The sequence below is a fragment of the Colletotrichum abscissum genome, assembly GCF_030869225.1.
Source record: "Colletotrichum abscissum strain IMI 504890 chromosome Unknown Scaffold_31.1, whole genome shotgun sequence".
Lineage (NCBI taxonomy): Eukaryota > Fungi > Ascomycota > Sordariomycetes > Glomerellales > Glomerellaceae > Colletotrichum > Colletotrichum abscissum.
The window spans coordinates 344549-368290 of record NW_026850221.1 but is presented as its reverse complement, the minus strand read 5'-3'; the positions used below and the strand labels follow the sequence as shown (position 1 = coordinate 368290).

General features: G+C 53.1%; 8 protein-coding genes across 8 annotated transcripts; 2 read left to right on the top strand and 6 right to left on the bottom strand.

Annotated features, from left to right (window-relative positions):
* Positions 1–343: 343 nt before the first annotated feature.
* On the bottom strand, positions 344–655 carry CABS01_11437 (uncharacterized protein; the record flags this gene model as incomplete). The annotated part of the gene is made up of 1 exon (XM_060544792.1): positions 344–655. A coding segment is annotated over one exon (312 nt), but the record flags the coding sequence as incomplete, so codon positions are not given.
* A 188-nt stretch (positions 656–843) lies between these two features.
* CABS01_11436 (uncharacterized protein) lies at positions 844–1491 on the top strand (the record flags this gene model as incomplete). Its single annotated transcript, XM_060544791.1, has 1 exon — positions 844–1491. One exon carries the CDS (start codon positions 844–846, stop codon positions 1489–1491), a length of 648 nt encoding a protein of 215 aa, XP_060397613.1.
* Positions 1492–3734: 2243 nt separating this feature from the next.
* Positions 3735–4220, top strand: CABS01_11435 (uncharacterized protein; the record flags this gene model as incomplete). Its single annotated transcript, XM_060544790.1, has 1 exon — positions 3735–4220. A coding segment is annotated over one exon (486 nt), but the record flags the coding sequence as incomplete, so codon positions are not given.
* Positions 4221–4333: 113 nt separating this feature from the next.
* On the bottom strand, positions 4334–4654 carry CABS01_11434 (uncharacterized protein; the record flags this gene model as incomplete). Its single annotated transcript, XM_060544789.1, has 2 exons — positions 4334–4386; positions 4438–4654. 2 exons carry the CDS (start codon positions 4652–4654, stop codon positions 4334–4336), a joined length of 270 nt encoding a protein of 89 aa, XP_060397611.1.
* Positions 4655–9929: 5275 nt separating this feature from the next.
* On the bottom strand, positions 9930–10263 carry CABS01_11433 (uncharacterized protein; the record flags this gene model as incomplete). Its single annotated transcript, XM_060544788.1, has 2 exons — positions 9930–10078; positions 10140–10263. Coding segments are annotated over 2 exons (273 nt in total), but the record flags the coding sequence as incomplete, so codon positions are not given.
* A 1123-nt stretch (positions 10264–11386) lies between these two features.
* Positions 11387–13471, bottom strand: CABS01_11432 (uracil phosphoribosyltransferase; the record flags this gene model as incomplete). Its single annotated transcript, XM_060544787.1, has 1 exon — positions 11387–13471. One exon carries the CDS (start codon positions 13469–13471, stop codon positions 11387–11389), a length of 2085 nt encoding a protein of 694 aa, XP_060397609.1.
* Positions 13472–14396: 925 nt separating this feature from the next.
* On the bottom strand, positions 14397–16471 carry CABS01_11431 (major facilitator superfamily transporter; the record flags this gene model as incomplete). The annotated part of the gene is made up of 3 exons (XM_060544786.1): positions 14397–15476; positions 15569–16186; positions 16247–16471. 3 exons carry the CDS (start codon positions 16469–16471, stop codon positions 14397–14399), a joined length of 1923 nt encoding a protein of 640 aa, XP_060397608.1.
* Positions 16472–19106: 2635 nt separating this feature from the next.
* Positions 19107–21496, bottom strand: CABS01_11430 (fungal specific transcription factor domain-containing protein; the record flags this gene model as incomplete). The annotated part of the gene is made up of 4 exons (XM_060544785.1): positions 19107–20351; positions 20408–20875; positions 20968–21327; positions 21386–21496. 4 exons carry the CDS (start codon positions 21494–21496, stop codon positions 19107–19109), a joined length of 2184 nt encoding a protein of 727 aa, XP_060397607.1.
* Positions 21497–23742: the final 2246 nt, after the last annotated feature.

Genomic DNA, 23742 nt, shown 5'->3' with positions numbered 1-23742 from the left:
AGATGGTAAACGGTAGACGGCCGAGGACTCTTCAGAGAAGAGACGAGACGAGACGAGGATGGCGAATGGCGAGAGACGAGACGTTGAAACCAGAAACCGAAGACCCGTTTAACAGCGCATTTGGGACGACCTTTGACTTGGCAGATGTTGCAAAGTTGAACCCTCGATCAAAGAGACGACACACGGCAGAAGAAGAGTAGGGCCTGAGAATGAGAGCGAACGTGCACGGGGAGGGAGGTGTCACGATGGTTTTATTGGGGATGCTATGTATGGCATTGCGTGTGTACTCTTGAGTCTTGGTCGTTTGGTTCTTTGGGTGTGGACTGTGGATTCTGGACCTGGATCAGCCAGAGACGCAGTGAGTAGGGGATAGAGAGCAGAGAGGCAGACTGGGGGAGTGGATGTTACGACGACAGAGGTGTGTGTATACAAATGCTCCGTACAGAAAGAGAGCGGGCAGGTGCAAAGCAAGGTAGGTATGTATCCACCTGTAAAGTACGTACTCATTGGTTAGTGGCCGACGGGTGTGTGCGAGACAGCCCAAGAGACACAGAGCAAGAGCAGAGAGACTGAGAAAGAGCCACAGAGCCACGAGAGCGGCAAGCGCCAGAGAGAGAGACAAGAGTGAGAAAGAGCAAATTGGTGAGTGACAGACATGGGATGGACGAGCGAGACGAGATTGTGGATGTGCATCGCGCAGGGAACACCAAAATACGTACCGGTACGTATCCTGCACACTGACAGTACGTATCTTTCGAGGACCCTCTATGGACCTGGGGGGGGGAGAGGCAAATGGAGCAAATGGAGCAATGGAACAAGCCGGGGTGAGCCATTGGGGTGTCAATGGGAGTGGAAAGAGTCGAATGGAGCCAAGATTGCGCCGGGCAGGGGCATCATGGAGACCCAGGCCCGGCTGCTATTTTCTCTTGCAGCAGCGTATTTTCCCTCGCCTTTTTTCCTTTGCACCACTGTCTGCAGTCTGCACTATCAATATCTGTACGACTACGAATAACTGTACGTTATTATGCCATGCCACTTTCTGCTGGGGGGGCTAAATTGACCGGGCCAGACAGGTCCACCAGCCAAACAAGGGCTGTCACTGTCAGTCTAGCTCTGACGCCAGCACCAGCACCAGCACCAGCACCAAAAAACCTGCACCAACACCAGCATCCGGCATCATCACAGACTGGTTTGTTCTTCTTTCTCTCTTTCTCTTGTGGTTGTTGTTTCTGGTGCAGGGCCCAATGCTGGAGCTTGGGACACTTGGGGTTTAGGAGACAGACACATCACACTGACCTCGACACTGACACTGGACGGCGGCACCGACAGCGGCGACGAACTCGTCGAGAAGGAAATCGGAATCGCGCATTGATGCCGTCGAATGTCGAAGCGATGCGAGGTGAGGCGATGCGATGCGATGGAAAGTATCCGTTCGTGTCCTCTTGCCCTATTCCTTTTTTGCCTTTTGTCTGCTTCTATTCTTCATTCTAGGTTTTCGAGCCTTGTCATGGGCCTCCCTTGACTTTGTCCTTACCTAAGGTTCCTCTGTAGCGATGTACCTCACATGTTTCTTACCTAATATACCGACTGCAAAGCCCGTAAATCGGACAAGATACGTACCCTCGACGGCTCAAGTCTCCACGAGGACGAGGACGAGGGGAAAAGAAAGGAATTTTGAACCAGCTGAACCGGGGTCACAAACAAACTCGCAGCCCCCGTGCCTGGCCCTTTGCTCCGTACACAGTAAAGTCTGTAGACTCTTTACTAGTGTACTCCGTAGTAGATTCAGAGACTGGCTTCATTGTTGCAACCTCTATCGTGCTACCTCGGGCCAGTCCAGACCACGAATCAGGTCTGCAACCAGATCAAGTCTTGCCCTCTTTCTGTCCTAAGCTGGCATGGCTGGTAGGGCTACTGGGGTTGCCGACCTGCAAGACGACTCACGAGACCAGCCGCACAGCAGAGACACACGCACACATGCGCCGTAGACGGGATGAAAGAAGGGAGCCAGCGGTTGACAGGTCTGACCAGCGCGACCATTGCACATGTGGGACGTCCGTGTGTGTCTCTGTTTCTGGCTGCCGCTCCGTGGCATCGTAGGCGTGGCCGTGGCAGTGAACAGAAACCAACTTGGACGATCTGGGCCAACTGTACTGCGTATGCCCCCCGCCATGCGCCGTAGCTAGGGCCGAAACAGGTTACTCTTAACCGTGTGCTTGCGGGGGAACTACTTCCAAGGTTCTTCGTCTTCTTCTCCATTATTGCGGCGGCCTGTGCCTGTGTTCAATGTTGTATTGTGTCTGTGCCTGTCATCAATAACAAGCCTGGTGGCCTGTCAGAGGGGCGAAAAAAAAGTTGTTAGTTGTCGGTGGAAGCAAACAAGCGGGTGAATTAATGTCCTTCTTCTTCTTCGTCCTCGGCAGATATTGAGTTGATTGGCGATGATTGAACCACCCGGAGTAATCGTCAAAAGGTTAAACCCATTTGCATCTGGCCATGGTAGCAGCAGCCAGCCGGGAGAGGACAAAACTGCAACGATCCAGAGGAGAGCAGGAGCAGGAATCCAGCCGCACGACCATGGCGGTCAGCCATTGAGTTATCGATGGCCCGTGACGAGTCAAGTTTGCAATGATCGACTTTTTTTTTTCTTGGAAGTTGTTTGCTCGTGGCCCATGGACGCACGCGAAAGATGGTAGGAATAAGGTACCTGCGCATACCTACCTAGAGAATAGCAGGGCAGGCAGAGACGACTTGCACCTGCCAGTGCCACCTGCCCGGCGTGCCACCGTGCCTCTTGCCTCGCACTTGGGGAAGAAGGTTGCAGTAGCGGGATAGCGGTGGGCTGGTTCGCGCTATGGGAAGCGCCCCCGGTCCTGGCTTCCCTTGATTGGCAAAAGTGGGGACTGGGTTCCATCTGCGCTGCCGTTTTTGGGACTGGCTTCTTTCCTTTTCACAAAAAAACACTCCACCAGCGGGAATCTCCATGTCATTTTTACTCGTTTGTTATTGGTTGATCTGGGCTCCGTGCTCCTGGACCTGCCCTGGTCACCCTGGTGTCGAAGACGCTTGAAGCGGGAGGCAGGTCCCACTTGTGCCGTTCACAGTTTAGTGCCCATCTGCACAAAGTACGTATCCCCTCACTCAATTCATCCTCCAATGCTCAGGTCCACCAACTTGGAAGGAAGTCTCTGAGTCTCTCACTGCTCCTGCTGTTGATACTGTAATACTATGTAGGTAGTGTAGTCCTGCTGCTGCCATCCATGTGCGTCTCGCAGATGTATGTCTATCAGTCTCTCAATCATTCGCAGCATTTCTCATCACTCATTGCCATGATTGCACAGTACTTTGCCTTGGTGCCATTTACCTCATGCCGCCCCTCTTCTTCACATGAATCCTCAAGTGGAGGTCATCATTCTCTGCGCGTGTTTGCGCTGTGTTTCCCCTCATTTCGCACGCATCCATCCTTCAGGCACCCCGGACCAAGCTGAGTAGCAGCCAGTCAGTAACTGTAGGTCAACTCCAGGTTGTCCAAAGAGGCATTGCTGACTGTATGCGCTGACACAGACGTTCAACTTCACTCCTCCAGAAGTCTACGCAAGAAGTCTACAGCGTGATCCCCAGCCACTGCCGGCGCCGTCTTGTCCCAGAGACCTACCATAGACCAACTGCCAAGGGCACCCGTCAAGAGGCTTTTGAGTAACGCCACCGCGGACTGCGTACGCAAGTCTTAGCTGCTGGCCGGATACGCCCTGGCTCCCCTATCAACGACGTTCACTTTGTCGCACCACGAGGAGAAACCTCCAGCCGCCTCCAAGCCACCACTTGTGACGAGGCCGCAAACTTCACCGTCCTCGTCCTCGCCTTGTCACACCCGAATGCCCAGCAACAGACGGCACTCTTTGATCCGTAAAGAGGCTGGGTCAGTCACTAAAAGCCCGCGTATTCATCGTCCACCGTCGCTCCCCTTCGACGCTCAACCCGAGGGAACAAGGGAAACATCCTCAAGGCTCCAGGACCCCTCTTTCACTGCCCTCTCCCGCTTCTGGCATGCCCTGCTAGTCAACTGGGCTCACCTATCCCGTACCGTACACTACAGTACACGCACACCCCTCGCCCCGGCCGTATCAAGGAGCACCACTACGCCGTACACTGCAGCAATTCTCCCCTCTGGGCGAGAAAAGAGGACCATCCTGGCTCCCTCTCGCCTCTTCCTTGGATAAAGACGACCTCGACACCTGCAACCACCGGTAACAGGCTACTACGGTATCAGGCCAAAGTTTAACCCCCTTGTCAGGTATCTTCGCCCATGCTTCTCGCGATTACATCAGCAGCATTACTTTCGAGATTCTTGTGCACGTCGAACAGAAATTTGGCCATTGAGAGTCACTGCTTTGCCCTGGTCAGACCCACACTACCTGGTAGGGAGTTTAAACATACCCATAAGGACCAAGTATAACAGCCCCCAGTTACACAGCAAGCAAGTCAAGTCAGGATGCACATTCCGTCCCGGCGCATTGGGAGTTCCATCCTGATTCATCTTGCTGCCGCCGGACCTCTTTTGCTCATTCGTTGAGACGTACGCTCGGTTCCCAATTGGGTCTTTTGGGCCATCCGGCCCAGTGGCCGTCCCCCGTCTCTTCATCGGTCCCTCCATGGCGGCATTTTTTATCTCTCGACCTACCGGCCCTTCAACCCAAACACCCGGCCGTCCATCTTCCACGGCCGTGTTATGCCACCGGCCTTCGTCTTTATGCAGATATATGCAACCTCCCAGCGTGGTCCATGAAAGGGTCCATGCCGTGCATAGTAGCAGCTCCAGCATCAATAACTCGACATGCTAGGCTAGGCACCTTGTACTGCTCCTGCGGCCTGCCATGCAAGATCCAAGGCCTCTGGAGTTTGCTATCGCTCTCCCCACAGCACAGGCACAGGTATCGGCCCAGAATGAAATTTCGAGCGACACGGCAGCCAATGCGTTCCCCAGTTTCCATCTTGCGCTGCCGCCGTGTCTTGAGAGAGAGTTCGTCGGGGACGCTCCCCTGTCGCTTGTTACAGGATCAATATCCACCTATTCCACCCATTTTATCTCCCCCCCCCCCCCCCCCCTTTCATTGAACGCGTCGCCGTTTCCCCTTGTTGCTCGTCACTTGTCACCCATCAGTGACTACCTTGACAGGCTTTGTCGCATTGAAGACGTTCATCATGTTTGGCGAAACGACCCTGGCAATCGGGTCTCTTCATGAGGCAGACAGGCGTGACAGGATCCATCCTTGACTTTGCCGCCCCCAGTCTATCCTGGCCACTTGTCTCGCTTGCTGAGAAGCTACGGAGCGTCTCCTTCTCCCTGCATCAGTATGGATCCAGGTCGTTGTTGTTCTAACTTTTGCGTCAGAACAGACACCATCCATCCATCCATCGCTTCTTTTTTTTGCGCTATGATGATGAGCGGGAGAGTGAGACAATACGGTTATGGCCTGAGCCGTTGGATGCTGACCGACGACCGTTGCAGTGCTGCTGTCAATGTCGCATCTATTCTATCGTCCTTTTTGCTGAAATGACTTGGCTTGGATCCGTATCGCTTTTCGTTCTCGCTCTCGCAACCTCCACAGGTTGTTTGATTCCTACACAATCCGCACACACCCGCGTATACATCCTTGCTAAAGACGCTCGGCGCTGGGCGGTGCTGGAACATCCTCTCCTCAGGTCTCACTTATTTTATCACTGCCTTCTGGATCATCAACGTCAACATCAGTCATCAACTTCAGCCTTCGTTGTCGTTATCGTCATGGCGGATCGACCCGCGTTTTCGCTTGACGAGCAATACGAAATATCCGCATCATAGTCCCATAGCCTCATCCACAGTCATATCTCGTTTTTCCTACGAGTACTCCTCCTTCTCTGTACTTTGTACAACTTGCGAGGCAGCAAGATGCCAAGAAGCAGCTAGGAGCCTTTCCGTGCCAAGGCACAATCAAGACGTAAAGCTTGTCTACGGATACGGAACACAGTCTTGCGGCTTGCCAACGGTTGGCCCCAACTCCGACTGACCTGACCCATTGATGAGGTGGTTCTTCCCGTACCGCGTCCACTTTGCGCGTGGTGTCGTGTCGGCTGTCTGTCGGTCTATCAATTGCGACTATCGATGCAACCTCGTCCCTGAGAAGCAACTAGCAATTGGTCGCGACATGTTGTCTTGATTGTCGCCTGGCGGCGCCATCTGCCTGGTTGGCCACTGACCATAAGCATCAGGCGGGCCTTGGTCTAGGCGTCCAAAAGCTGGGAGAAGGGGAGTTTGCACTTTGCAGCAGGGCACGCTTTCGACGACATGGTCGACACTAAACACCCCCTCCCCAGAGACATATCTCGTCGTCGCCGACAGTCCAGAACCACAGGCTCGCCGCTAATGCAAGGCACATCCAACCAGAGTCCAGTGAGCTCACACCTTTTGATCTTTCCAGAACGACGACTCCCAGGTTCCAACACAGAGGACCCCCAACCGAGAACATGGTCCGGCCTGTTGTCACCTGCGGCCTTGTGGCATTCTTGCAGCTCTGCGGATTTGCTCTCTTGTCGCCTCACCCGCCTGGCCACCCCTCCCTTTCCTTTGGTGTGCCAAGTCGTGATGCCGAACGGAAGACCAAGAGATAGGCTTGCGTCTCTTGGGTTCTTTTCCGCTTCTTGGCTTTCGTGGCCAACACACCACAATCCTATTTTGCCCGAACCGCTACACACCTCCTTCACTCGCTTGTCCCAAATGGATCGCATGCACAGCAGGCGAGTCGACTTAGTCGAGTAGCAGAGGAAAGTGGGCGAACATTGACTTGACAGACACGCTACAGTCCTATCGTGAATCCCTCTGCTGTGCCTCAAAACAACGGCTGTCAAATATCCCGCACTCGCCCCCAGATCGCTTTTTGCCGAGAACAGGATACTGCGACTGGGACTACATTCCACCACCTGTGACAATCGTCACACGAGTGGCTCCTCCCTCCGTCCTCTCTATTTCATTGTTGATCGTTGGCTTCACGAGGTCCAACCGGGCAGAGGGGCAAAGTGAGCAGGCCTCAACACAAACGGGGACCTTGTGCCGCTAAGCGTGCGTCGGCGACTCATGCACACAATGTCGGGGTGCCATCGTGTCATCCCCATCGCAGTGACCGCCCTGGCTATTCCATCTGATCCAAGGAAGATGACACAAATATTGGAGGAACACATGCAGCTCTGCACGAAATTCCAGAAAGCAGCAACTTGCGCAGACTGGTGTGCGGTCTGACATCATGAGGGGGGAATGCTTCGTCTCCTAGGCAAGTGAGACCAAGAATGAACCGATGCAAGCTGCTCGTGCTAGACGATAGATCAATGTGCGAGCGTGACAAGCCCCCGGGTCGCAGGATGAGCTTGAATGGTCCCATAGGTGTTCACTACTTAGTACTGGAGAGGCGGGCAAGGACACTAGAGAAGAAGCCCAACGGGGAAATCCAAATACCACTGCCCACGGAATCTAACGCCGGCCACGATACTATTGGATGCCGATGTTCGTCTCTGGTCCTAGCTCCGGAGGCGGGTGAGCTAACGGCGCAGCAAGCATTTTGTAGTACTGTACTATGTAGGCGCGGCCGGTGGACGAATGGGAGTTTACCCCTCACTGTCCCATCTTTGCGAATGGCACTTGCTATGGTTCATTCAGTTTTGGGAAGATCCGGTGAGAGTCGTGAGGAATCAGGATCGAGACCTAGGCGGTCAGGGTTGTGAGGTGTTCGGAAATCCAGCCCTTTTGACAAGCTTCATGAGGGTTTTCGCCTTAGCCCAGGTCGGAAATTCCGACAGCCAGCCAGTTTGCGATCACAGAAGAGGCGATCACAGATGAAGAACATGGAGTGGCAGAGATGTTTGTGACGGATCTGCTGTAGGTCTCTTGACCATTTCTTGTCTCACTCACGTACATTTCTGTTTGGGGTTTAGGAGGGGTTCCTTTTCTCTCTACGACCAACGATAAGAGAGGAATTCAATTCCTTTTCCGAGCCTTTTGCTTGCAGCATGACTGGTTGGCTCAGGCTGTCCTTGCTGCTGCTGCAGTAGTAGCCAGAGTCAGAATGGGAATGGCAGATGGGCACGACCCCACCCCCACGTGCCGTGTGAAAGTAGTCTCCTCTTTCGTTTGAAGATCTGAGTTGAATGTTGATGAAGCCTGAAGAGCACCAGGCTAAGATGTCTGGTTTCCAAACTGCCGTTGATGGAAAACTTGGAGGGGTAAACGCTGGACCGGCTGATACTCGCCGACACTACTTTACTTGCGCACTTTCAAAACATGTGTTCTAGAATATAGATACCATAACTCGCGTTCGCGCCGCGCGCGTGTGCGTGTGCATGTGCGTGTGTGTGCGCGCGATACAGCGTCGCATTCTGGAACAGAGCTTGTGAGGGAGATATCACGTCCTCGTCCCTGTCTCTCTTACACCCATGGGCCATGGATCACGAAGGACGAACTTCAGATGGCGTCTTTTGTGCGTCTTTACGGATACGTCGAAGCGTCTTTGCCCTGGAAGGCGACTATCCTATCTCAAATCTGTGTCTGTATCTGTACCGCGGCGTAGGGCCCTCCACCCCTGGTCAAGTTTGATAGAGATAGGCGAACCCTGCGGCTGGTCTGCATGTCGCGATATCGCAGGCATCCTCCGACTCGGGGAGGGAAGATAGAGTTTTTCCCTCCCAAGGTGGTCAGATACGATTTCGTATCATCTCTATCTGAGGCTACTCTTTCATCGCTGCTAGGTTTTTTCGTGCTTGTGATGGATGATTGTGTGGCTGCTTTATCGTGGGCTTTTTTGCGCCTTGCGATATGGGGGAGATGGTACGACGTGGGGAACGCCAGTATGGGAACAGGTTGAAAATCATGGCGAGTCAGACAGACGTCTTGACTCTTGCGGACTGACAATACCCGCACAGGCGGGCAGACTAGTAACTTGTAAAGTTGTTGGATCGTCATCGCTCCGGGTTAACATTAACCACATCACACAGCCAAAGCATCCTACGTATCGATCATTGGAGAGATGGGTAGTGTTCGCTAGCTGCTTGAGCCTAAGACGACCTACGAATGCAGAGTATTCTGTCAGAGGGAAGTGATGCTCGGCGGCGGGATACCTCGTGGGCTTTCGGTGCGCACCTGTCATCACCTCACTTCGAGTCCTTCGACGCTGGCGGAATTACCGACCGGGGGGTGAATGTTTTGACTTTTTTTTTTCTTGCTGCGCTGGTGTTCGGCCGGGGAGATTAAGGGCGGAGGAATGGTTACTGCCGAGGGCCGGGCGGGTAACACGGGTATTTCTCGACCATGGTTTCGAGCGGGATCACTTCCGGGCCCGAGCAGAGCGGTGCAGAGTTGCAGACGGAGGCGCCGTTGAGCTTTGATGCGGTCTGTTTCTTCTTGGGAAGTACGAAGTTCGCTGGTAGAGTTTCATGGATGACTTGTGGGCTTGTGACTGTAGGTTCCTTTCGTCATTCCTTATCTTGGGAAATCGTGATGCTGGGGTTTGATGTTGAACCTGCGGAGCAAGGTGAGGAGACTCTGTATTTAGCAGATGAACATGAAGCATGGTCTTTCTCAGGCTCTCTCCTGTGCCGGGGGCTCTGCCAGGCCCTTGACTGCGAAGAGCCGCAATCTTCATCCGCGAGAGATATTGCAGCTTCGTCTTTAGAGTTCTGAAGAACGACGCCGACGTCTTGCTGATGGCGCGCATGTTGATGCTGTCATTCAGTAGGGTCGAGTCCCCCCTTGAATTGAGAGTAGTGAAGAAGGAGGCGGTCTCGGGTGAAAGCAGTTGACTCTTCATGTCATTTATTTCTCACTGTTGGTCCGGTAGCCAACTGTGAGCTACCATCTTCAATAAATATCACAAGAATGTAACACAAGGCTGCTATTGGAAAGATGCCTAAGAGCGAGGCCCTCTCTTGCAGATATCTTCAGTCTCGTCTTCAACCCCGATGGCCACCACTGCCTCTTCCGCGACCTCTCCATGGACCAAGCCGTGTCTTATTGGCAACGGTTTGATCTCCTTGGCAAACTCAGGCCCGTCCATCCATGTAGTCTTCGGCGACAGTGTAATATGTTTTGAGTTTCGTGCTACTGTCGATCCAGACACCAGAATCTCGGGGCTCGATGCCAGGTGAACGAACAAGATACAGCAACAGACGCACGCTAAGAGAACCAGTGTAGAGATTACCTAAAGTCCTTTCAACAACTTTGAGAACTCGATTTCCTCTGGCAGAATATTTGTAACCTCTTGGGGGGTTTTTTTTTGTTAGGTATGAAAGCCTCCTCGAAGTTTCCGCATGGTAGCTGGCTTACACCGGAGTACATCTTCTTAAGCTGCCCGAAACGAGGTCCGATCGTATTTAGATCTATGGTCTTGATAAGCATACCTGAACCCATTCCCATGTGCTCGAAACTCGGGCCACTGAGGTATTAGGAGGATAGGTCGAGGATGGTGGTATTGTTTCGGCCTCCGGTAATCCTTCCTTTGTTGAAGGCTGAAGGAATAGAGAATTGTGTAATCTCTAAATAGATGCAGTAATCTGGCAGTGTCCATCTTAAACTCCCTTGAACTCCGAATTCTATTCGCATGACGAAGAGGAGAAGCTACGATCATGGCCTTCCGCCTTTGAAGTTGATCTCGTTCAACCCAATCACTGAATTTGGGACGGCGGATCATGTTGCCTTAGCGGGACGGCAGAGAGACATCTTTTAGACCAAGGTGAAAGCCGCTTGGACACAAAGATTCTAGCCTCAACGCTCTTCCAGATCTCAACTTCTTGTAGTCTATGGCATAGCGTCCCAATCCGTCTACTTATTTGAGACTTGCCCCTTGAGAATCATCGGGAACCTCTCAGGACTTGGCTGTTAAGTTAACATAAGGTTGTCAAGGCTAGATATCGAACACATGGTATCTGTATGATTGATTGACCAACATACGATCAGTTGACCAAAAGTCTTTTGCTATAGGTTGGTATCACACAAACCACTCAACTCGGCTGTACATCAGGGTAATAAGTATAATCAGAAACAGGTCCTCGACGCGACTGGTAAAGAGCTCGTGGCGTACTCTTTCACCGACCCATGACGATCCCTCCTGATGCTTATACGCAGTCATAAGTATATTTATTGATCAGTTTTCCTTTGACCACTTCACTCGGCAGGATCACGCAAATGTTGCAAGTTCATGTCCATCTCAGTGTTGATAAAGTACCAATCCAAAGCTGCAGGACCAGCAACAAATTTTATGCGTCCAACGAGCCCCTAGGGCATAAATCGATCCGACACTTACACGGCCTCGTATTCCAACACCGCAACTTGCCGCCCTCCCACCCTGACACAAAGTCCCCCTGGATATCAATTTAAATGTGTAGTGTTGAATAGCCGGTTGCCAGTGTCCGTGCCTCCGATTCCAGGGAACTTGTTGTCCGACAACCGAAGTGCGACGAGACTGAGATCTCCTTTACAAGCAAGTGGCTCTAGGACATCCGAAATGGCCTTGGCCTGAACAACACCGGCCACAATGACGATGCGAATCTCCAGCTTCAACCTCCGAACACGATCGACGAACCCCTTGATTGACTTGCCGCTGTTGGCCACCGAATCAACCAAGAGCAGCGTGTTCACTCCCACAAGAGCCTCATTCGTGAGCTCGGAGGCGCGGTTGGCGTGGATGAAGATGGCATGGGGGAACACCTCGCTGACACCAAGGGCCATGGGTTCACCACCGCGCATGAGAGCAACGATGGCTGTTCGGCTCTCGTCGAAAAGTCGATGACCATCGGTGTTGTAGCCCTGAACATGAGGTATAGCATATGTCTCTAGGCCGAGCAGCTCCGTCAGAAACTCGGTGGCGAGGTACCGCCCGACTTGCCCATGGGCCGCTCTGAGACTAGGACCGGCCACAGACGCGTCTCGTGTCGCAGTCATGAGAAGTTTGGCTGCACTCTTGTTCGTGGCGTGCAGAACCTGGAGGTTGGCGTAGCGGTATAGGAAAGATTCCACGAAAGCTTGGCCAGAGATGTCGACAATCGGTAAATGCTCTGGATCAAGGCGGGGTGATGAATGCATCGGGACCAAAGCCTGTCTTGGACGGAAGTTCTTGTCGCCAGTAATAACCCTGGTCAACTCAGCGTCCATAGTCTTGCTTCTAGAACGCTCCTCGCCGACGACGACGATAGCTTGGTCGGCCCTCTTGAGCATGGGCAAGTCCATCGGACTGTCTCCGAAAGCCCAGACAAACACACCTTTACTTTGCAGATGAGAGACGACGACGGCCTTGGCCTCAGGAGTAACAACGTAATCATCGGAAAAGCGACCCCCACCGATGATCTTAACGTCATCGTCGAGGCCCTCTCTCTCCAATATCAGTTTCCAGATTCGACGAAGGCCACACGTGGCGATGACGATGCCAACGCCGCGATGGCACTTGACGGCGTGAATCAGGGCCATGAACTCCGGGTACAGCGAGACAGCCGCGGCGACTTCCTCGCATACTTCGTCAAAGGCGCTTTCGACGTACTCATACAAAGCCATGGCCCGGTGAAAGATAGCCAGGGAGTAGTCGTTGTTTTCGCTGAATAGCCTCTTCAGGGGACATATGAGGTCGTCCCACAGCCAATGCTTTCCAAAGTTCTCCGGACCATCCCATACACAGTCAGGATATCGCCTCCGCGAAGTTGCCTTGAGCCTCTCCCAGAACATCGAGCCCGTGTCCGCTGCGCACAGCGTTCGATCCGCGTCCAACACCAACACCGTATCCAACCGATCGCGGCCTGAGCCCGAGAAAAGCAATCGATCAGTCTCGCTTCTTACATGACGAAGGTTCTCTTCGTCTTTTGTCTCAATATTGCGCAGCATGTGTTCAATGCCGTCAGAAGAATGAGGCCCGCCGAGATACAGCGGCATGAAATGCATGCCATTCAGACGAGAAAGACGGGATAGAGCGGCGATTTCGGAATTCTTCCATTGTGCGAGGTGATGAGGTTGTAGTTCAGGGCGCGTTCGAAGTTCATCGTAAGTTCGTTGATCCCATAGACTGATAGCGGGCATGTCCAGGTAGAGGATGTGGGTGTAGACGCGCAGGTCGGCGTCGGTCCACACAACGTCATGGGAGGGAGATTTGTCGTTCCAGAATGAGTAATGGCCGGTGACAATTCCAATACGCCCAGTCGCGGTACATTCATCGGCAATACATTGAATGGCTTGCTGTCGTTTTCGGGTTTTCGCGTCGTTGTGAAGTCGCTTGAATGCTTCCAGACCGCCGTCGACGAGGTTCCCAATGACCTCGGACCCCTCATAGTACTGGAATCGATCTCCAAAACCGAAGTCTGTCTTGAGACGGCCCAAGACGTAAGACTTGCCACTACCAGGAAGGCCGTATAGGCCGACGATGGTAGGCTTCTTGACGGGAGAGGTAGTATTGGAATTGGAGGCAGGCATCTTGATAGCGGATGGAGAATGAGTTGTTCAGCTGATCTGAGATGAAGTGGCTATCCTTGGCCGGAATGAGATTCGTTCAACAGAGCAAGACCAAGCGGCTCCAGTTCGGCTTTTGTATAAGGTTGGAGTCTTCTCCAGCTTCGTGATCTGAGAGGAAAAGGCTTCCTTGGGGCAGTCATGAGACAAATGGCGGAAAGGGCGATTGGTTTGTTACAGGCAGAAGTGATTCCCAATGCTAGAGGCAAGAAGTGTTTGTCCGCATTATGGCAACTTGTTTGCCTACGTAGTGTCTTTGTCTGCCTAGAATCCCAAAGACCTTCTCTCTCACTTGTGATGGTAGATTCTCGGCCGTCATTTGCTTGGTGGTGATACCGGTGTTTGCCTTGAAAAATCCACCACAGCACCTCGGGGTTTTGAAAGCGGCTTTTTGCAAGCTAAGTAATTCCTATGCTCTTGGACGTATAAGTAGCTATGAGAATATGTGATCAATCAGCAATGAGGCGTTTCTGTCTAAGGTATCCCAACAAACGGCAACAAAATCTCGTTTGTGACCGCTAGCCCTCCTTAAAGGCTAGCTGCTGTGGCGAAAGCGACATGCAATGTTCAAGGCAATCTCATATTTCCGTAGATTTATGTATTCCTCCTCTTTTTCCGGCAAAAGAAAGTTGGTTCCTTGAGGTGGGAATACATAGTAGACAACAGAACAAGCTGGTGATTGAGGAGGAGCCCGTCGAACGTGCGCACTGCCCCTGTTATTTGTTCTGAATAATTGGCTTTCTTAGATTTGCCTCCTCAACTATTTCTTGATTTCAGATGAATTTACATTACATTAAATTTCCTTAAATCGAGAGGGGTATCATGCTATCATACAAAGAGTTCTTCCCGTGCCTAAATTACCTATGTAATATCCCGTCCGTCCATTCATCTAAATGTGTTTCGTTCCCTCTGTGTCGAATCCAACGGTCGTGGCCTCATCCTCTTGCCTCAACGCCGCACCATCATCGCCACGGCTCAGACTCCGCCCCCTTGGTTTCTCGACATCCTCGACATCCCGTTCGCTGCCCTCATCAAGTTGCTTCTCCTTCTCCCTCTGTGCCTCAGCAGCAACGGTAGCCGCCACAACCCCAGAAACCCCGCCAACAGCAGCCGCAGCCTCAGCCGCCTCGGCATCCTCCTTGGCCTTCTGCTTCGCCTGCTGCTCCTTCTTCACGCTCTTCCACTCCATACCACCAGCTCCGATGAACACGGAGCAAACCATGACCAGCGCAACCACGAACACAACCTTCAGCGCTCCGTTGTAAGCCTCCAACACAGGTCCTTTCACATTGTCCGGCAGATCTGTCAGCGATGTCGCGCCGGTAGTTTGCAAGTTGATTCCCTCGAGCCCAGGCAGCCCCTTGATCCTCTTCACAAGTTCGTTGTTCAGCACCGTCTGCCCAACCGAGATAAACACGGCGCCACCGAGCGTCTGCGAGAAGAACATGATACTCGCGCCCACAGGCACGTCTTTCAGCTTAAGCACCGTCTGTGCAGCAAGATTCGGCGCCTGGAACGTCATGCCCTGCCCGATACCGTAGATGACCTGGTACGCCGCCCACTTTGCCGTGCTCGTATCCACCTCAAGCGTCGTCATCAAGCCCGCGCCGACAGACATGATGCAGACACCGACGAGCATCACGGGGGTGTAGTACCCAATCTTAGTGATGACGCCTCCTGATACGGCTGCGAAGACGGTCATGGAGAGAACCATGGGGAGGGTGCGGACGCCGGACTCGACGGCTGTAAAGCCCTTGATAGCCTGGAGCCAGATGGGGAGGTAGTACGCCATCAACATCATCTGTCCGCCGAGGGAGAAGGCAGCCCAGGCGGCGAAGGCGATGGAGCGTTGACGGATAATGCGAGGTGGGACGGTTGCAGTATTGGGGAGGAGGATCTGGATGGCGATGAAGGATAGGAGGAGGACGACGGCGAGGACCAGGAGGGCAATGATTCGCCCGTTGCTCCACTGCGATCTATTAGTGAATATTTCTACTTGTAGGGCAATGGGCAATAAGGTGGAAGATAGGAGTGAGAAGAAGGGAAAATCGTGATACTCACAGCATACTCAACACCACCCCACTGCAACGCAAGAAGCAAGCAAACAACGCCAGGAATAAACACCGACGTTCCCGCAAAGTCCAACTGCTTCAACTTATCCCACAATGAAGACTCGGTAAGATTCTGCTCCGGCGGCCTCATCACAAACGCAATCACCACCAGCGCGACGCCCCCCAGTGGCAGGTTGATATAAAAGCACCACCGCCAGGTAACCTTTGTCGTGAACGCGCCGCCAAGTAGTGGCCCGATGACGGACGCAATACCAAACACGGCCCCGAAGGCGCCCTGATACTTGGGGCGGCGGTGCAGCGGGACGGAGTGGACCATGACGACGATAGTGCCGGCAAAGATACCCGCGCCGCCGATGCCTGCGATGGCGCGGCCGACGATGAAGGCGGCGCTATCGGGAGCCGCGCCGCAGACGGCGGAGCCGACCTCGAAGAGGACGACAGAGCAGAGAAAGACGCGCTTGATGGGGAAGAAGGCGTAGAGCTTGCCGAAGAGGAGCTGGAAGGCGCAGGTTGTCAGGAGGTAAGCGCTTCCGTACCAACCTATGTCGGTGACGGAGTGAAAGTCGTCTGTGATTTGGGGGATTGCTGTGGCGATGATGAGGCGATCCTGTTAGTGGTGTTAGTCTCGTGGGAAAGGGGATAAAGAGGATTCTGAGGGAGATAATACCAATGCAACGAGGAACATGGACACCAAGATGGACAACATGATTAGGAAGAGTTTCACGCCCTTTGGGTACTGGATCGATCGCGTCGTCGAGGTATGCGTGAGAGCATGCTCTGCGGGTTGCTGTTCCTCTTCATCGTGAATTTTACTCGTCCGTGATGAGGCCGGTGGTTCGCTCGTTGGCGTCGTGGCGGGGACGGCGCCATTGTCGCGCTTTTTGAAAAACATGGCGATAATTTCGATCTGTCGTTCGTTCGTAATCGTCCAACCCAGTAAACCCAAAGCCTATAAGCTTTTGTTCTTCTCTTTTTGTCTCCCAAAGTTGCCAGTCTCGGCTCGTAGTCGACACTCTTAGTACAAGTTCAACTCAATGTCTCTCATTCAGAACTCTGTAGATCTCGAAAACCTTCTTGACATGAACCAGAGGGGTAGTCGAGGGATGCGTAAGGAAGTCGGCGACGATGGAGAGATAAGTAGGCAATCCACACGTTCGAAAAGAAAAGAGTCATCCCAAGTACATATATCGCATTTCCCCTAAACAAGACAAAACAAGCCTATTCGAAACAAACAAAACGAATTACCCCCCGAAAAAGGACGTAAGAAACGTCCGGTCACGACGAAGAGACGACCTAACGCATGTCCGCATGACGAGGACGACTCACATCCAACACCCGTTCGGGGATTTCTATTCTCCTTTCTTTCTTACCTCCTTGCTCCCGCCAATGACAGCAAAGCACCAGACCAAAGAACCACCCTAAAAGAGCCTCCAATCTTGGCTCCCGCCCGCCCGCTCGTGTCTAGCCACGCGACCTAGACCCCAAAGACCCAAAGAACTTGAATGAGTCTAGGTCGGTCTGACTCTGAGCCAGGCTTCATTCCGAAATGTTTCCTGGAATGTGCCTGATTATGATGGCCTTCTTCGCGGCTCATGCTTACGTACCCACAATGACTTATCCACAAGTTCACCAAAGTCCATCCAACAAGAGAAATGCCGGGCGATTCTCGGATCTCAGTATTTCTCAATCGTGAGGGAAACCATACCCGCTTGTAGACGGATGTAAGCCAAGCGTATACGTGGGTAAGCAATCGGCATTTTCAATGCCGATTCACATACCTCAGTCTTCACTGGCGCAGTAAGTCAAGCCTCACCGTAACGCTTAAAACCAGCAGACTGTCCAATTAGTTAAACGCCACGCGCAGCTGCAATTGGAAACGAAGAAAATAGAAGGGTGCGAAAAGGAGTGACACGCATGAAAAGGGAGTCGTCAACTCATCACTCCATACCGGCTCATCAGGCCAGACGGGGCCGAGCGGGCTTTGGTAAGCTCCAGGTGAGAGTCGTTAGCCCGGAACTTGGTATTGTGACTCTTGTGTGGCTCATCAGAACAAATAGAACCACGCAGGCGGACGGGCATTGAATCCGGTTCAAAACTAAACCATTCAAAGAACCCCCAAGCCACAATAAAAACCTCGGGGATTTCTACACCAAAATGGGTAAAGTCCCAACCCAACCTCGGTCCCGAAGACAAGGGTCGGCTCACGGGTCCATCGTTCCCCGATGTGCCCGAGCCTCCGGTCGTTTGGTGCTCTTCACACACACACGTTTCTACCAGACGGAATGAGGGGGAGTCGGGGTGAGTATTCCGCTCCGCTCCGTCTGCGGCCCAAAATACACAGCCCTCATCCCTGAGTCCGCACTTGTCCTGTCCGTCTCCCGTTCCTTGATTTTTTTGGGATGTTTCTATTGACTTCCCCGATGTTACCCACCTAAAAAAAGACAAATTATGACTCTTATGCTTCTTCTCGCACGGGCTCCTTTCCCGGGCCCGAACGAATCGGAGTCCTCCGCCTCGGGGGTTTACGTTTGAATAAGGCAGTTGGTTCACCAAAGATTCGTGTAAACTCGGGAACCAGAAGCCCATCGTTGAGGTCATACGGACGTGGCCGTCATTAATTCATGTCCATTTGCGGGTAATTCCCTTTTCCCCATCCGGGCAACATTGCAGTTTTGTTTCTTGGAAGGAGAGTGTTGGTTAGGTAAGACGGGCATTCGGCAGAATCAGTATGTCCAGTGGCAGTTTACGGATCAATGCCTCTGTCTTCCCATGAACGGTGATCATGTACACCCTGGCCTATAGTAGAATCGTCTCGCAAATCGCAACTGGGCCGGGGGGTCTTGGAAGATCATTCGCCGGGGGGTTGCGACCAGGGAGTCAATAGACTGACAAGTCGTTCCATCTGCCTGCCCGCGTCGTCAGCCCATAGGTGAATGCATATGCAAGTCTCGTATCCTGAGTGGCAGACAGGCAAGGCAGACAGGCACCAACAAGATTCAAGTGACGTTGTATGATGTACGGATAGACCCGTCAACACTGGAAACTGTGTCATCTCGGAAGAAGTCTCCGCAACTTCGCCAATGAAGACAAGACCACCACTGCCAATCTTGCCCCTTTTCCGGTGAGGAGGGAGCCACAAGGTCCCAAAGGTGACAAGCTCCATTCAGCTCGACAGGGGGCTCATAGTAAATCATCATGTCAAAACGGCTTCTGCCAGGGGAAGGGGGTGTACGCTTGGTCTTTCCATAGACTCCCGTCTATTTACCATTAGGTAGCTTCGTCATCTCATGGTACTATCGTTACAGAGGTGGGAGAGTTGTCTCTTTGTAAAATCCTAAACACCAAAAGACAAATCCAAATCCAAAGAATGCCCTCCGAGTGAATGACCCCTGGTCTCCTTTCTACTTCAACAAGAGATTGATTTGCAGATGCCCCGGGTCCTAACTCACTCCCTTTCTTTCCCATTTTCTACCCAGGCACCGGAGCTAGCACGACGTGAGAAATCCCAAATGATGCCTGCCACATGTTCACCATCCTCTATTCGTTGGTGGCACGCCAAAATTCCCAAATTGTCCAAACATGTTTGACGAAGACTGCTGGTTCATGTTACCGTTGGGGACACCCAAATCCGCCCACATGTCCAGATCGTAAAAGTTTGTAGTGTCGAGGAAATTGCCGAGGAATTGGTCCATGGGTTGATCGTTCCGCGGAGGGATCTCCATCTTCATCGTCTGTGCCGGCGAAGGCCCGCAAGACGACGCTTCTGAGCTCGTCTGCGGCACGGTATCCTGCAGTCGTGGGATGGCAACCGGTGTGTCGTAGGGCAGGCCAAGTTGGACCAGCGCGCGCTCGCGTGCCCTCCAGGCCTTGAGCATGTACACACCCAGCTGGGTATTCTCCTTCTTGGACATGTCCCACAGCTCCTCGTGGTACTGATATATCCTGTCAACCACCTTCCACGCGCGGTCAGCCAATTTGCCTGTCGGTCTCTTGTATAGTTGTCCAGCCATGACGATGAAGACGTCGATTTGGAAGTGGAGCTTGAAGAACCACACAAAGCCGGTGTTCTCCATAAAGTCGTACAGCTCGACGTTGTGCTCGTGGTGCATGAGTGATATCCGGAACATGTTGTCCTGAACGTTGAAGATCTCGGTGCCGAATTCAGGCAGTTCGCGCATGGGGATCATCATCGCCCGCATTTTGTCAGTAACCATGGATCGGATCTTGGTCGCTACGATGTGGATGTTACCAGCCAGGGGATCACAGTATCGCTTTTCGAGGGCTACGAGCTTCGCATCGAGGTTGTCAACCAGTGCCCGGTACTTGGCAAGCGAAGTCTGGGTCGCAATTTGAGAATCCTGGCTGTCGTTTTCCATGGCGCCGAGAACGACGGCCTCGAAATCGGGGATGCGGTTTTCGACGATGAATCGACCAACTTCGTACAAGAGCAGGCAGAAGGCCATCTCTGTCGGGCCTTCACGAGGTTGAACGGGCTCGGTCGATCCGGGGAAGAGATCGGCATCGTTTACGTTCTGCGGCGTATTCGTGTCCCAGTTCCATGGCAGTAGCGTGTCACAGAATCCCGATACCATGGCATATTTCGTGTCCAACATAATGATCTGCCACCAAAGTCGTCGTCGCATTTCGGTCTCGTATGGAGTGAGGTTGAGCAGCTCTCCGTCCCTGTGAAGTCCCATCTTTTGCGCAATACGAATCAGCACACCACTGAGCACCCAGGCCGCATGACGGTTATATCGCCCCTGAAGAGATACCTGTTTGCTGTTAGTAAGACAAATTGACTATTATGGCGGAAAAGATCGCGACGGACCAGGTAGAGTATCAAAGCTTGCAGCGTCATCAAATCATGGTTCTTGAGGAAATTGACCTTGGTCAATGCCGCCTTGACGCCAGCAGTGAACTTCTTGAGCGCCTCCTCTTTCGACATATCCAGCATCTGTCTGGCTTCTGACTCAGTCATGGTAAGAGATGCGACGAGGTAGATGGCAAATAGCAGAGCCTGGGCATTGTTCGCGACATTGGAGTGGTTCGCGGCCGCTTCCACGACCAAGGGTTGCAGACTGGGTACGTGAATGAGTTTGGTGATTGGGTTGACCCTTTCCAAAAACACCTGCCAAAGTCTGAATATCTGAACGGGGGATGGAGTAACGTCCTCCAAGTCGATCGCGGCGATGTCGTTTAGAAGTAGATCTACGTTGTCGTCGGGGGTTACGGCGTCGGATCCTAGAACACTCTGTTCCTCTTCCTCGGCTTCGATGATTTGTCGCATTGCGGTCAACTACGAAGAGGTCAGACCTAGCCGGCACAGGCAGGGAGCGCGCGATGCGTAAAAGGGAGGCGCATCGGACTACGAGCTTCGCGGTTACGCACCTGGTCATGCACTGTTGCCCACACATAACTGTCCATGAAGCGGACGCTGCCGTCTTCAACTACGACTTTGCCCGCCGGCTTCCAGGATGTCGTGGGTGGAGAAGTGTCCTCGGATACTGAAGCGGACCCCGAGGGCAGTGGCAGCTGTGGCATACTCGGCGATGGCCCAGCCGAAGAAGGCGTAGCAAATGTGGTGGGCGAAAGAGTCGCTCCCGTCCCCGGAGGCGTCGTATCGCTACCTGTCGTGGCATACTGTTTGAGTAGAGCCTCGCATCTAGCGAGTCTTTCTTGTAAGTCCTGGTTCGGCCTCCTGCGCTTGCGTGCGGGAGCTGGTGTTGAAGGTGTACATGTGACGTTGGCCTAATACGAGTCAGAACGTATTCGGGATTCTGTATCTGGACAAACGAAGGCAGCGCACCTTTATACAGTTAGAGCAGGGGGTGTTGCGGTCGCATTTGATCTTGCGATGTTGGCAGAGAACACAGGCTAGAACCCTCTGGCTCTTGTGTTGACTGGAGTTGGTACTCATTGGTAAGGCTGAGGCTGAAGAGCCTCGTGGTTATGCAGTGGTTGCCACGGGAAGAGTGTGAAACAGGACGGCGTCGTCCATGAACGGGGGGCAACAAGACCCAACCAAGTCTTTAACACGCGTGGGCGCGAGGCCCTTATGGATGATTCCCTAGTGGGCGGAGTCCGTCGGTGAGAAAGTTGCAAGGGGTATCCGTTCTAGTGTATCCGTAGTAGTAGAGAGATGAGAAAATAAAGATGTGGCGACGAGCTGAGACCCGAGGGGTAATAAATGCAAACGGATCTAGACGCGACCCTAAAGTGGGATGAAGGAAGCCCACCCCTCTTTGGCGAGGTTCACACAAGGCGGGCGCGTGCTGTGATCTGCCGCAGTGCCAAAGGTCAAGTTTTTGGCTTAGAAATTGGCAGAAAGTGGAATCCCGGGTTTACTTGAGTCGCTTGGGTGGTTCCAGGCGTTGTCGATGACCAACCAGGGCAGAGATGGGCGCTAGAGACAACGACTTTGAATCGTTATGCTTCCCCGGGTGTGCGGTGCGGCGAAAGAAAGGTGGGAGAGGGAGGGGAGGGTGTCTGTGAGTCTTTCAAGCCAAACCCGTACGTGGGGAGGGTTGATCGTGGGCTGGTCCGGGACGAGCGGACGGGAGGCCTGGCCCAGGGTCGAGACAAGACAAGGTACGTTGGGTTGGAAACCAGGGCGCCTTGTTTGAAAAGACGCGTGTGCAGCGGTGTTGCGGGAGAGGAGGATGCCTGGCGGTAGATATGGATATTGGCTCCTTTAACCCCTGGCTTCGCTTTTTGCTCACCCTACTCGTTCCTGGCGGGATATGAGTTGCGACTTTTGGTGGGATGGATGTGGCAGGGCTGGACGTCAGATGTGAGCGTGTGAAGTGTGAACTGGGCGTGGAGTTTGGGGGGTGAGGGCGGCGGCGGTGCGGGACGCGGCGGCGGAATGCGAAGAGAGGAACGACAAGGGCTTAAGAGACTGTTGAGAGAGGTGTGTGAGGTGAGAGTGAGAGTGAGAGTGTGTGACACAGAGAGTATGTGTGCTGGCAGCCCTGCCGGTACGGAGTATGTAGTCTGGTCTTGTAATGTAAGGCAATGAGGCGTAGTCGCAGGACGGCGTCGGCGACAGCGGGCCAAGAGAAAGAAGTACGAAATTGGACGTCAAGGACTTCTGTAGTAGTATGGTATGAATCCGTTTGGTGAGGGTAGAAAGGTAGGGTGGTCCAGCAGCGGAAACGGGCGCGGGTCTCACAGTCACTCGGCCTGACTCGTCGGGATTCCAGGAAACCCGATGCAGCGCAACCCAGCCAAGATGGAGAAGTGACCACTCGTACGTGTCGGCAGCGTCTCACCGGTCTTTATCCGCCTGTCTGGCTCTTGGATCTCGACTACAGTGGTTGCTCAGGAAGAAGAATTTGCGCTTTTCGAGTTTGTTCAATGTTGTCTAAACGAGAAGAGAGTTCCGTCGTAATTCTGACAGGGACGACGTTGTTGCAGTTTCGAACAACTGGAGAACCAACACCTTTGGGAAAGGGACTTGACAGACAGCAAAAGCTTAGGCAGAATGGAGGGGAAGAGAAAAGACAAGGGCAAGTCAAACAGGACAGGAGGGGTGGTGGATGTTCAGGTCGTCGGAGGGAACGGACGAAACGGCGGAGGAATGACGCCAATACCCTCCCACTACAGATGTAGGCCAGATGCCTAGGTGGACTTTGTGCATGTGCGGTCCGTCTACTGCCTACTCGACCTATGCGTCTCTGGTAAGGTAGTAGCGGCGGTAGGTCCAAAGCGGCCGATGGAAGGTAAGAGAACCCTGAGACAGCCAGGGCAACCTGTGTGAAAGCTGTGTGAACTGGTCCACCGAGGCCCGGAAGCTCTGGGTTTCTGGTTACACAGCAAAATCAGCGGGTGTGCCGATGGGGTAGCGATCGGGAGTTCGAGGATCAAGGAAGATCAGCTCCAGGGTTCTCAACGGCGACCACCTGCAAGGTCAAGTCAGATACGGAGTAGTGTGTGAACTGTACTGTAGAGGCGATGCGTGCGGATGCCGATGTAGGGCAGTAAGGATGAGGAGGGCTGGAACAGAGTGACGTGGGAAGGAAATGGTGATGCCGTAAGGAGTTCGGGAACAATTGGAAGAGATCAACTTGAATTGAGAGATCCAAGGTCCAAGGAACTGGTAAGAGACATTTACTATACGGACGGATAGACACGAATAGCGATGAAGACAGGGGGCCGGGGTCA